This window comes from Perna viridis, chromosome 1, assembly GCF_037379345.1.
Source record: "Perna viridis isolate PV_CMFRI_1.1 ecotype Kerala chromosome 1, ASM3737934v1, whole genome shotgun sequence".
NCBI lineage: Eukaryota > Metazoa > Mollusca > Bivalvia > Mytilida > Mytilidae > Perna > Perna viridis.
In genome coordinates this window covers 11,133,960-11,146,522 of record NC_142445.1, presented here as the reverse complement: position 1 = coordinate 11,146,522, position 12,563 = coordinate 11,133,960, and the positions used below count along the sequence as shown (strand labels likewise).

At 33.9% G+C, this 12,563-nt stretch overlaps 2 protein-coding genes across 2 annotated transcripts in view; both read right to left on the bottom strand.

The window, feature by feature from the left end:
- The window catches only part of LOC148627234 (uncharacterized), a 61,973-nt gene that overhangs the window by 29,438 nt on the left and 19,972 nt on the right, over positions 1 to 12,563 (bottom strand). The gene's annotated exons all lie outside the window — the stretch shown is intronic.
- On the bottom strand, positions 7,228 to 9,803 carry LOC148627235 (fibrinogen-like protein 1). Its single transcript, XM_088570016.1, has 4 exons — positions 9,564 to 9,803; positions 8,772 to 8,854; positions 8,228 to 8,396; positions 7,228 to 7,971 (listed from the first exon to the last, which is right to left on the bottom strand). The coding sequence occupies exons 1-4, from the start codon at positions 9,712 to 9,714 to the stop codon at positions 7,592 to 7,594; spliced, it is 783 nt and encodes a 260-aa protein (XP_088426142.1). The 5' UTR covers positions 9,715 to 9,803; the 3' UTR covers positions 7,228 to 7,591.

Genomic DNA, 12,563 nt, shown 5'->3' with positions numbered 1-12,563 from the left:
GGGCGCTCCTCTGTTTGGGGGCAAGGACATCTGATACTGGTATTTGAAGATCTATCACGTTTTCTTCTAATTCGACTTTACAAGTTTCAATCTGAAGTTCCCCAAATATATCTCTCAGCTTTTGTTTCGTTGTAAGCTTTCTTCATAAACTTGATTTGCGATATGGTTAGAGTGGACGTAATAATAGGCTCTACATTGGAAAGACACTTATCAATCTGTGCCCGGATCAGTCGCGAGTGTTCAAAAAGGTCGATATGAGAAAGCGTCGAGTCGGATAATATTTTATCCGAGGTTATTACCAGACTACAAAGCGACAGATGTTTGGTTTCATTCTCGTCCAGAATGGTTTAAATACTTTTCAGGTTTTTACCTTTTTTCTAATTCTATTGTACGCAACTTTGCATCCACAAAATTATCTATTGCTTTGCAAAAAAATTCTTTAAAATGTGACGCGTGAACTTTTAAATCTTTCTGGACAATTTCTGTCTTCTTGCAAAACACCTGTTCTTCTTGCCTAACTCGGTCTAACTTGTCTTCTATGGAAGATATTCTACTTTTTAAATTCGTTTTTCGAACTTGTAACGAATATCGACTCTCGACTGCTAGTGCTGTAAGTTCTTTGGTATTGTGCTGTTGATGAGATTCTTGGACACAATCTTGACAAATTGCCAAGTTGCAGGGCTTACTCAACAGAACAAGTTCCTTTTTATGTTTGTTGCATATTTCATCATTGGCTTTGATACAAGAAGAATCCAAAGTGTTCGCTGTGGTTTCCAAAAGATTTATACCGCGATTATCCCAGGACTTAGATTTACGATGGTAGTCATGACACATCGAACACAAGTTCGCATTGAAGTCAATGCATTTTGCAATTGCCGTATTCTCGTCTTTGCACAAGTCACAATTAATTACTATTGCATTGCAATCATGATTTGAAATCGTAGTATTATACGGATAAGACCTTAATTTACTTGCTCCTCGTTGCTAATGAAACATGTTGTACTACAGAGAGGACACACAAAACAGTTATTATGGATGTTTTTCTATACACGGAGAGCAGAACATATGATAAAAGTCTAAAAGTCTCGGTTCATTTAAAGGGACAGACAAATGCTGCATTTGGAGTCAAGATCAGAGCTCCATCCATATGGGTAGCGGATTCATTTTTGTCTATCTTCTCCCTCTTCTTTTAAGCTACTACAAAATTTTGTACAATGCTTATAAATATAATAGAAATGTGCAGGGCCAGGTGGTTCTAGACTCGTGATAGTTTGCCCACCTAGTGCTGGAGGTAGTGGTAATGGTCCTAGTCTACACATACCAAAGACCGTAAAATATTAAAGTCATTGCCTATCGATCCAACAGGTCATTGAGTGATTGCAACACAACTGCATGTCTTTGGGTCATAATAATGTGACTTGTGGAGTGACAAGCCTGCTTAGAACTATGGGCTTGTACATTATAATCCAGCTAAGCGTTTTTGGTGTTTTACAAAACAGGATCTGTTTGATTGATCAGTATGTTTCTCTATACACTTAGAGCAGAACACACGATAACAGTCTTGAAGTCTCGGTTCGGTAAAAAGTGATAGGCATAAAGCTGCATTTGGTGTCTAGATCATGACCTGGTTCTTCCGTCATTTCTGTCGTGAGTTAAGTTAATATTGCAATCTTTGTACCTTGAATAATCATTTAAAACGGAGACCATCTTAATTAATTCAAATTCTATGTTGCTGTAACTAAATTTACCTCCTGCAATTACCAAATATAAGCAATGGTGTAATTGTGTTATCCAAGAAAACACACACCTGTAATACAAAATGAGAAAGCTAAAAGATCTTTTTATATCGTGACTAAAAGTCAGTTGGCATATTAATTTTAATCCTGGCTGTCTATATTGATAGCGGGTACGTGCTTATCCGACTATCTCCTCCCTCTGTTTTTAAGCTACTACTTTTAAATTTTGTTGGATGCTTATACACATAATGGAAACGTGAATGGCAAAAAGAGTTAGAATTTGTTAATAAAAAAAGAAATAGAGATAGTCGAACTTGGCAGCTTTAATATCCATAATAGAGGCGTGCAGGGTTAATGAAATTTTGGATATGCTGTACACGTGTTTCAATGGGTATTACCTCCCATTGTCAGCATTTGAAACAAATACATAGGAAGTTCAAAAATTAACACTCAAAACTAAAAATCGAAATAGGAAGCCAAAGTCAGCACCGAAGAATTCTACCAAATATTCAAATGAGCAGCCTCATTATTCTAGCCTCATGTTTAATAGAAGGAATACTGCATCGGTGTTTTAGGGATTCCAATTTTTTTTCGCCGCTGCACTACTGAAACTTAATTAATAATATACAAGATATTTATAAAATATTGCAAAGTAGTAGTTTGAAAGTAGCAGTTCTTATCTTTCATTGAGTAAAAAGGAGTACATTTTTGAGCTGTAGCTTTGAAGTTTTTGTAGGATGTTAATACACGTAATGGAGATGTCGAGATCAAATGATTTTGATTTTTAGAAATGTAGTATATAGCATTTTGTACCAATGTTTAAAATTATGTCTCATGAACTGCCTGAAAAAAGTTTTAATCTGATGTCCTAATCATATTGAGAAATATTCTGTTTCTGAAAAGGGTTTATAGACGATGGATTTTAAAAGTATCACCAATATATCTTGTGTACTGTTTTGAATACTGATCTTACCAACTTTGCCCGATGGAACAACCAACCATAATGGGAAATGGAGGTTTAGCACGCTTTAAGCTCGTTCCCGTCTGATTACTCACTATTGTTTCATAGTCTACGTGAATAGTTAGGCGAGGACCAACTTATAAGCGCGTTCTAAAATCTGGTTTAACCAACTATTTCGATTGGAAATTCCTGTACCAAGTCAGGGCCATTGCGGTTGATTCCAACTTTCCGGGTTTTGCCTTCTGCCATTTGTTATATGGATGTTCCTTCTTTAAACTGTTAATTTGACAATTGCATGGAATTTTTGTCAAGGATCAGTTCGCTAATCTTGCTCTAGGCTAACGTTTCCTATTGTTGATAAACTTGGTTTTTTCATTTCCTTGAATGTTAATTGAACTTAATTTCTGCACACTGCTAAACTTTAAAGTAAACCTCAAAGCGAGGAATGGACCATTGTACAGTTTATAATGCATAACATGCAAAAGTTTGCAGAAATAACAAAACAACACATATATAGCCGAAGACGCATAATTCCATCGGTAACTAAGCAGGCAATCAGAACTCCGTACAGGAGTTGCATAGACACGGAGCACTGTTTGAATGAGTGTAGGCGTCTCTAAAAATACAAAGATTTCTAATAACAACAATAGCGAGACAAATACTGTTTAAAACATTACATTAAATGGTGATAATTACGACTTTATGATGTATAAAAGTAACTTGTTTAATGTCGAATTTAACAGCATGATGGAAGTTTTGGCACGATTGTTGTGGCGACAAAAATGATAACAGTTCATCAATCTTATTTATCAACAAAAAATATACAGTTGTGATTTATATCTTTATTCATATGTATGAAAACACTTTTACATTATTTTTTGAATTTTCCTTCCGCTTAGCCAAATATTTCCTCAGTCATCCACTCCAATATGAGTAGAATAAGTTATCCTATTGTTAGTATTATTAAGAAGATTCCGTTTTAATTGTCTAAACTCTGATGACAAGTAAACAGTATGGTAAACAGTATGGTAAACAGTATGATTATTATAGTTAGCCACTAGAATATGTCCATAATTGTTTGTTGCTAATGATCTAAAGCCTGTGGTTATAATTGAAAAAAAAACTTGAACCATTGGCCTTGACATCTTGAAAAACGGATTGAAGACTCGGGTGCTCAATTGTTCTCACCATTTCCCCAAGATCGTTGATTTCATTTAATATATTGTTTTTCAATTCAAATACGACTAACTTTCCACCATGAAGGAAACAAACGGCCAAACAGTTTTCTGTAGCGTAGCTAGTTTTCTTATGTTTATTTAACTTGCTAGCACGGTTTTCATGCCATAGCTATATGCCATCTTGTGGATTTTGTAAAATGGTGCACTGACTGTGTCGCCATATTGGTAAATACAAAAAATACCAGTTTTTATATTGAAACTTTCGATATGCTGTACACGTGTTTCAAGGAGTAACCTCTCATCGGCAGCATTAAAATCAGGTATGTAGGAAGATGATAATCAAAATATTAGTTGTATACAAGAAGTACTCATAACCAAATCTATCGAAAGAGGAAGCCAAATCCATCGCCGAAAGGTTCTGCCATATGCAATGCAAGGAATGAAGCCTCAGTGTTTTACGTATTTTCAAATTTGGAATAATGCAAGATTTCATAAATAGGTTAAATAAAATGTGATATTATTCGAGGTCAAACAAGTCTGACTACTGGGTTGGTGAATAAGATATTTCCATTTTCATAATAACACTGAAGTAAGTTTTTTTGTAATAATTCAATTGCTTTTACAAGACTGCATTCTTTATGATATGTAAGTCATAAGTTCTGCTAATTTGAGTATCGCTGTACAGTCATGCTTGCTGTGATCTTGATCAGAACAGAGCAGACAAGTTCATTACTTGGTTTGCAAAAATATGAAGTTCTTTGTTATGTTTGGTGCATAACTGAATTTCCGATTTCAATGAAACTTTTTAATCAGGAACGGTAAGATATTCGATTTTGTGTGGTTTTTTTATTGCTTTAGCCTCATGGGATATTCTTCACAAAGGTTGCGAATAAGCACACCTAAATACAGGCATTAAGCAATACCACGTTCCTCGTCCTCGAATAGACCACACACTTTGATCGGCATATCATTTTCCTGTTGAAATTTTTTTGCTGTAAAGTGGGTTTAACTTGAAACTGTTTACACCTTCCTCGTCAACAGATATCCGGGTCCTACATAAAGGACAATCGAAAGAACATTCATCAACAATTAATGTTTTGAGACATAGAGTGCAAAACACATGGTAACAATTCAAAGTCTTAGCTCTTTATAACACGAAAGACAAATGCTACATCTAGAATCCAAACCCAAGACACCACTTACTGCCATTTTTTAAAAATTGTACAGTCATGTCAAAAAATGTAAGGGAACAAAAGGGGATAAATGTACCGCATTGCTGATTTTGGTCTCATTTTGAAGATCTGACTATACAAGACGCTTGGATTAATGAGTCCAACGGCGCAATTTTCGAAATGTTAAACGTCAAAAGCCCATAAGAGCGTCAAGTTTGAAAATTTTTGAAAGTTCTTAGTCACATAATTTAGTGTCAGAAATTGTCCTCATTTTGACATTTCAAAGATAGAAAAAACGGTTTTAATTCTTCTTATCCTATTTACAAAATATGACTTTTCTCGAACTTCTTTGCTGCTTTTAGACACAAGCAGCGTGCATAAAAAGAGGAGATTTCATATTTTGTAACTTTTAAATATGGTAAAACTAATTAAAAGTGTAAAGAAGATATATATATATAAATCATTAAAAAAATGTGCATTTAGAGATGAAATTGAGAAAAGGATACAAACATACACTTAACATATCAAAGTCAAAATTTTTACTCCATTTTGTTCTTAATTTCCTATTGTACATGCACACATTTAAATTTTAAATTTACATATTTTTTTCCAGTGTTAGGAATATTATAACTAAGAGAATTAAGAATACCCATATACCTGTTATTAAATAGATTAGCTAATCCGAATAATGCAGTCGTTATATTCCGTTCACTATCGATCGCTACCTTGTATGGCCAGTGGCCGATATAGGGCGCAGAATTATTCGAGTTAGAGAATAGCAAGACATCAAAATTCCGCTTTACCACGCTGCTCGAAACAAGATTTGAAATAAAAGTAATTACTTTTAACAGAGACTTTAACATAAACCCTCTGCATTCAAAGACACTGATCACATTGATTTCCCATTTCTAAATATTGTAACTGTTATTTCAAACATAAATGATGAAGTTTCTGTTTAAGATAGAGACATTTATATTGTAAAGAAGTTCTAGAAATGGAAACGACACCATTTCTTCGACCAATTCAAGGCAATTGTGATTAATATTTGATTAAATGTGGCCTTCAAACCCCTTACTTTCTATTTTAATGCTTGTTTGTGACATTTCGAAGGATTTATATGAACTCTTCCTTGAAAGGTTTAAAAATTTTATGATGAACACAATTGATATGTGTGCATGCGACACATCTCTGGTTGCCATTACATGAAAATGAACGTTATTCATTTTTAATTTTTCAATTAAAAACAATAAGCAAAAACATTCATTTAAATACATTATTTATCATTTACACACTTGTATCTTTTTACAAATTTATACATGTCTATAATTTCAAAGAATATTGTTTATAAACTATACTTAGCAATACACAAAGTAGTATCGCGTGATTTCGGTAGTTATCGAACTACGTCGCTAGATTTTACAAACCAATTTGTTTGTTAACGCTACACATGCAAAATTATTTCACATGATGATTTCACGCGAATTTCAGATGATTTTTACCTGAATTAAGCAAATAAACTTTGTGACAGAGTTCACGTAAAATTCAGGTGAATGAGCCTTCACGTGAAATTCGTATTAAGTGAATTTCACGTTAATATCATGTGAAGCTCGATTAACATTAATTTTACGTGAAAAATATTTGTCTCTGTACAGTTGCGCTTCTCTTAAATTGCAGGGGTATGGAATACCAGAGGGAAAATCCATGGACAAAACAAAGCCAAGAACGCAGGTCACATTAAACAAACGTATCCACAGAAACGAACACTACGAACCCAATTAAAACTGAAGTCGAACTAAGGTTAGCCGGAAGGGTGGACAATATGTCCTTTAAGTCTCGACACGTTAACTCTTGGAATTCATGAGAATCGGTAGTAACTCCCATTCAACAGCATTGGAGATGATTTTAAATAGAGTAAAGACCAAGATCTTATCAGTAAAACATTTTACACATAAATACATTAAGACGCTTAACTATTTTCTACACTATTACAAGTTTTAAATGAATAGTAGAAAATTCGGATTACTATCCGTCACATCGATGCACAAGGAAGTAATAAACTAAATTCGAATCGGTGTTTGGTTTTGAATGCAGCCCCATATATATAAAAATTCTTACAATACATCATTCGTGCTACTCGTTGAAGGTCCAGTTAAATGAATGAGGAAATCTGAACATTTGGATAGATGAATGTTTTTTAATGAAATTGGTAACGAGTACTTCATATCGGTCAATGAGGTTATGGACTTTCTTGAATTAACAACCTCTATTCATTCACAACATAACCTTGTCCAAGTTGCCTTTTTGTAAGCCACTGAGCCTTAAAGCCCTATCAAGAAAATTAATTTTTAGCAAAGCGTATGAATTGTGTAACAAAATCTCAATAATCTCATCTTGAGCAGCAGGCCGAAATGTCGCATTATCATGTAAATACATAAAGCATTATTCTGAGAGTGTCAAAATGATACATAAAGAAACTAGGTCGATAAAATGATACAACAAATGTTAAATTATACCAATTTACATCCCTTATGTTCATATGTTTATCTAATTGTTAGACACCATCATTTGCGCGAACTTCATGGAATAACCATATCCTCCCCAGGAATACCAGTAAATTCCATCAAAGTAACTACCACTGGGCGTATAGGGTCCACCATAGTAATATTTGCCGGTAAGGAAGGCGTATGTACAGTAATTGAACCACCATCCTCCCTGTTGATGAACAGCACAGTAATTCCGGTCAGGTTTATCTTGTGTTGCAAATGCCATGTTATCATTATGGGACATCGAGTCACCAGCGTCACCAGAGTAACCACCAATTCTTAGTGTGTAGCTTGTTGAGTCTATTAATTGAAAATGACTGTATCGAGCGTTTTTGTTGTTTCCCGTCCAGTCTTGAAGATTAATTGTCAAAATGGTATTTCCTGTAATGAAAAGGTCAAGGTCATACCCGTAGTAGATACTATCACGCACGGATGAATCCACGAACTAATAAAATGGAGAAGAAAATATACTTTCTTAATCGAGAGCTACATGTCATTGGTCAGTATTGACAAGCGCAATGTAAAATAACTTACCGAAAACTTAGTCTTAAGTTCACAACTGCAATATTTGTTTGACTATTGAGACTCTTCGAAAATATTTGAATCTTTCTTTCTTACAGGTTACGGTTCAACTTACTCTGAATATTTGTGAGATAGTATATTTGGTTTAACCCTATCCAGTAATCACTTTGACTGTTACCAAATCCAGAGACATAAGACTGCCATCCCTGGCTGAAGCTTATTTGCGGGTCCATTCTTCTCAAGATTACATTATAAGAGTTGTTAACGTTGTGAATGCAGTAGATCTGGAATGAAGAATTTGTTACATTTGTAAGCAGTAAATATTTGCATTTTTGATGAAAAAAAAAACTTCCTTTATTTAACAAAGAAAAAATGTTATTAAGAAAAAAGAAAGAAAAAGCGTAGGTTGATGTTTATTTTATTGTTTTATCTCTACTATTGGTAACCTGTGCTTTGATACACTTTGATATTAAGTTAAATTAGGGAAATACAACAACAAAAACTGAATCAATAAAAGTACTCAATGATGTCAGACGCTGTCCAGCCTAATTTGTCTGTCTGATTTGTTTTTTTACGAGAAAAATAAAACTCAATGTCTAGTTACAATTAGAATGAGACAGCGGTTTTTTTATCCCTTCATACTTATATGTTCAGTTTACCTCAAAACTATAGGTTGAGTTCATCCATATCCTGTACACTCCATCCTTTGTGTATTCACCATACTTCCTTACTTCACCACAGTCTACATCAAAATGTATGTAACGTAATAACGGATGTATAATGATATAGACCAAACTTATTGAAAATTAGCTTTTATTCCATGATTAGAATTGCATTCTTAATTTCTAATCTTATACTTGTATTTATATATTTGTATTTTCACCCCTTAATTTCAAATTTATTTTACCATTTTTAAATATATTTTAATTTTGATAGTAACATCATGTTTGGTAGTGCTGCAATAAGCTCAATACTTTGAAGTTCATCCTTCTAGTTACAAAAAATATATTACAAGGTAAAATTGTAATGCATAGTAATCATAACTCTCTTATGTACATTGAAGTTAATCTTATTTCTGAAGAAAAATATAAAAAAAAATCAATTTAAAATCAAAATAAAATAAATAAATTCAACAATGCAAACCATTTTCACCATAATTGAACATCCACAAATTTGTCCGGAAGTTACTTTGCAATGTTTATCTTTTTAAATGTATTTGAACAAGCTTATCTAACCGTAACGTAATATGTGTGGAAGTAATGTAGTACAGCTGTACTCTCACATCACGATATAAATAAAAATGACGAAGTGTGTTAGTGATAATTTATTTTGTCATTTAACAAATTAAAATCGTTAATATAAAAAGTCAATGAAAGGATTAAAAGAAACAAATAAATATGTAGTTAAGATAAACACATATCCATGAAATGGAGAACGCTGAATAGACATACCTCTGTATTTCTTGTTGTCCCATCTGTTAACTAGGGTTTCTAACTGCTTGTTGCTATTCTCTCTTCCCCATAAATATCCATTTGTTTGACACAAACAGGACAAACAGAAAAACAAACTTAAAGGTAAGAAATTTCTCAAAACGACATCCATATCAATGCGTACTGTCTTACATTTAAGTCATATGATAACAGATCAAACCAAATTTATATCAAAACAACTTCCTGTTAAACCCCACAAAATCACTTTAAATCAAATACTTCCTTTTTGCCTTTATTTGGTTGTACGTATATAAATATGAAGGTTATTTGATTCATCTGGTTTAGAACCTAGGTGAAAGACCAAAACTCAAAAACGTATTTGAAGACTTTGGTCAAAAGTCTGAGTTTAAATTTATATTTAAACTATATTTAAATTCATTTGAGGAATAAGGATAATAACAAAATTACCGAACAATAACTCGATCCCTTATCAAGTCAAGTCCAAAATAAATGTGAAAAAATAGATATTTTACCAACGGAGCAGCTGATGCCGCAATGGTCCTGACTCAGTACTGCGATTTCAAACGAAATGGTGGGTAAAATAAAGGTTTTACAGCGCACTAAACCCCCCTCTTTCATTGCGGCGTGAATATACCAGTGGTGATTAAACAGCATTTGCATGCTATTGCGTTAAAATCGAAAAATTAGCACAAAGAACAATTTACAAAAAACAATCATTACTCATTATTTTAGAAGAAACTGAGTACAATATAAATCTAGCAAAATTGACATTACACCACCGGAGCAGTTGGTACCGCAATGGTCCTGACTTGGTACAGGCACTTCAAACGAAATGGTGGGTTAAATCTAGGTTTTACAGGGCGCTAAACTTCCCCTCTCCCATTGCGGCATGACGATAGTGATGATTAAAAAACAACAATCATTACTCATTGTTTAAGAAGAAACTGAGGACTGATTTCTAAAAAATAATTTGGTAAGAGACTTTTTAAGACGCATTTCTTCATATCCTTGATTCAGGAGTCTGTTACGCGGATATTTATGACGTTCAAGGAAATCCGAGTAGTTAGTACTTGCTCTAGCGTAGCGAATCAATTATGAAATATAAACACCATATGCAGGGATATAGCTGCACAGAAAAGGAAATTTTATTAAAATTAAAGTCGTCTCTTTTATCATAAATCTTAGTGCGAGTTGACCACTGTTGTCGAATTCGAGATGTAGGTAAAAAAAAGATGCAGAACAGGCTGTTTCGGGAGTCTCCAATATCTCGAGCTCTGATGGATATATTGACGGTAACCATTTACCAAAAGAAGGTACGTTGATGGACAATACATCATCAATATATCTTTATGTAAAGTTATATGATTTAGCATCTTTTAAATTTTTATTCTTTACAAGGTTCTTAAGGAATTCAGTCTCATATGAATATAAAAACAAATCGACCAGGATAGGAGTACAGTTAGTGCCCTTTGGAATGCCAATTTGTTGTTGAATAAAATAGCTCCTCCAAATGTGTATCAATAAGGAAATCAAGCATATCGCAAACCTGCTTTTCTGTGTAGCACACTTTGCCTTCTACGATGTTTTAGAAAAGTATGTGGATTTGTAACCGAGGACAACATAAATTTTGAAATAGTTAAAGATTTACGAGATTTCGATTTTTCATGTGGTAATGTAGTGTGAAGAGTTGAGCAGTAAAAAAATTGGAGAGAAATAATTTCCGAAAAACTGCAGGATTTTAGGTTTTGAAGTTAGTCTTTAGAATGTGTCCACATATGATTAATGCCGCTACGAGAGTAGGAGGTATTTTAATAAGATTGCTGTCCATTCTTAACTGCAGACAATATCTTTGTAAGATGAACTGACATCTCCTTCGTGGAGCAAGATGAAGATCCAGTTATATACCTTTCTTTGTATGGATTCTTAAGGAGTTTGGGAATCCAATACAAGTCCTCAAATTTTGTTTCGATGTTGAGAAAAGACATGAAGGACTTCTAGTTGTTTAGAATTTCATCTTTCTTTTTAGAAGTAGTACATTTGTATGTGGCACAACCTGGAATGTTACTATCATTGCCTAATTCTGTAATAAGGCAACTGAAGTAATGCGCTTTACAAACAAATACAATGTTGTTCGAAACTTTGTCCACACATTTTGATGACACATTTCTCATGTATCGTTCAATTGCCTCACGATCGTTGAATTCGGACTTGGGTCTTTTATCGACACATTTCTGGAGATTGTCAATACGATTCCGTACCAACGATTAGATGGCACGTATCCAATCTGACAAGGACTCGATTTCTGATTCTTGGTCCTTGTCTCTCTCTTTATCCATGATCTGGCATCCATTATAGTTTTGAAATTAAGTTTCCAATTAAGGCGCTGTGATTCTCCGAATTTTGGACCATGAGAAACTGAGGAGTTCATTCTCAATGATATTCAAATGTCCAGTGATGACATGGCCAGAAGGACTGTTATTAAAAAAAGAAGCACAGTCACATGTCAGAGGGGATTTTAAGTATTCCTTAATGTTTAGATTCTGCAATGTCTTTTTACTACTTATTATCTTAGTGTAGCTGTAAGAGACTATAGGAACAGATTGATTTTTGAAATATGGTGAAATTTTGGAAACTACCGCTTTACGATGAAGAATATTGCTGATGTTAAGAGCATCTATTCCTTTGTTGGAAAATGGGATGTGTATAAATTTCCGATTCTCACCGTGAAGAGGTTCAGATCTAACAGGTTTAAAGGACGGACTTTGGCCACGTCAAATATAATGCCGGACAACCTGTATTTCATCGAAAAGGGGTTGACATCCTTCCACGAGTCCGAAATATCTAAGATCTTTTAGAAGGGTGACTGGTAGTGAAAAAAGTTTCGTTCTTATGTAATGAACAAGTAAAGGTTATTGTAAACTAGACAGAAGGTTATTCTATCTGTCTGAAAGTGAATATGATGGGACAGGGTCGGGTGCATCTTTTTCCCTAGTCTTCCGA

Excerpts from the sequence above, each read along its gene's own strand:
- LOC148627235 (XM_088570016.1), bottom strand. The coding sequence starts at position 9,714 with ATGGATGTCGTTTTGAGAAATTTCTTACCTTTAAGTTTGTTTTTCTGT. Across the intron at positions 8,855-9,563 it reads GGACAACAAGAAATACAGAG|ACTGTGGTGAAGTAAGGAAG; the intron begins GTATGTCTATTC and ends ATTTTGATGTAG. Across the intron at positions 7,972-8,227 it reads CTATCTCACAAATATTCAGA|GAAATACCATTTTGACAATT; the intron begins GTAAGTTGAACC and ends TTTTCATTACAG.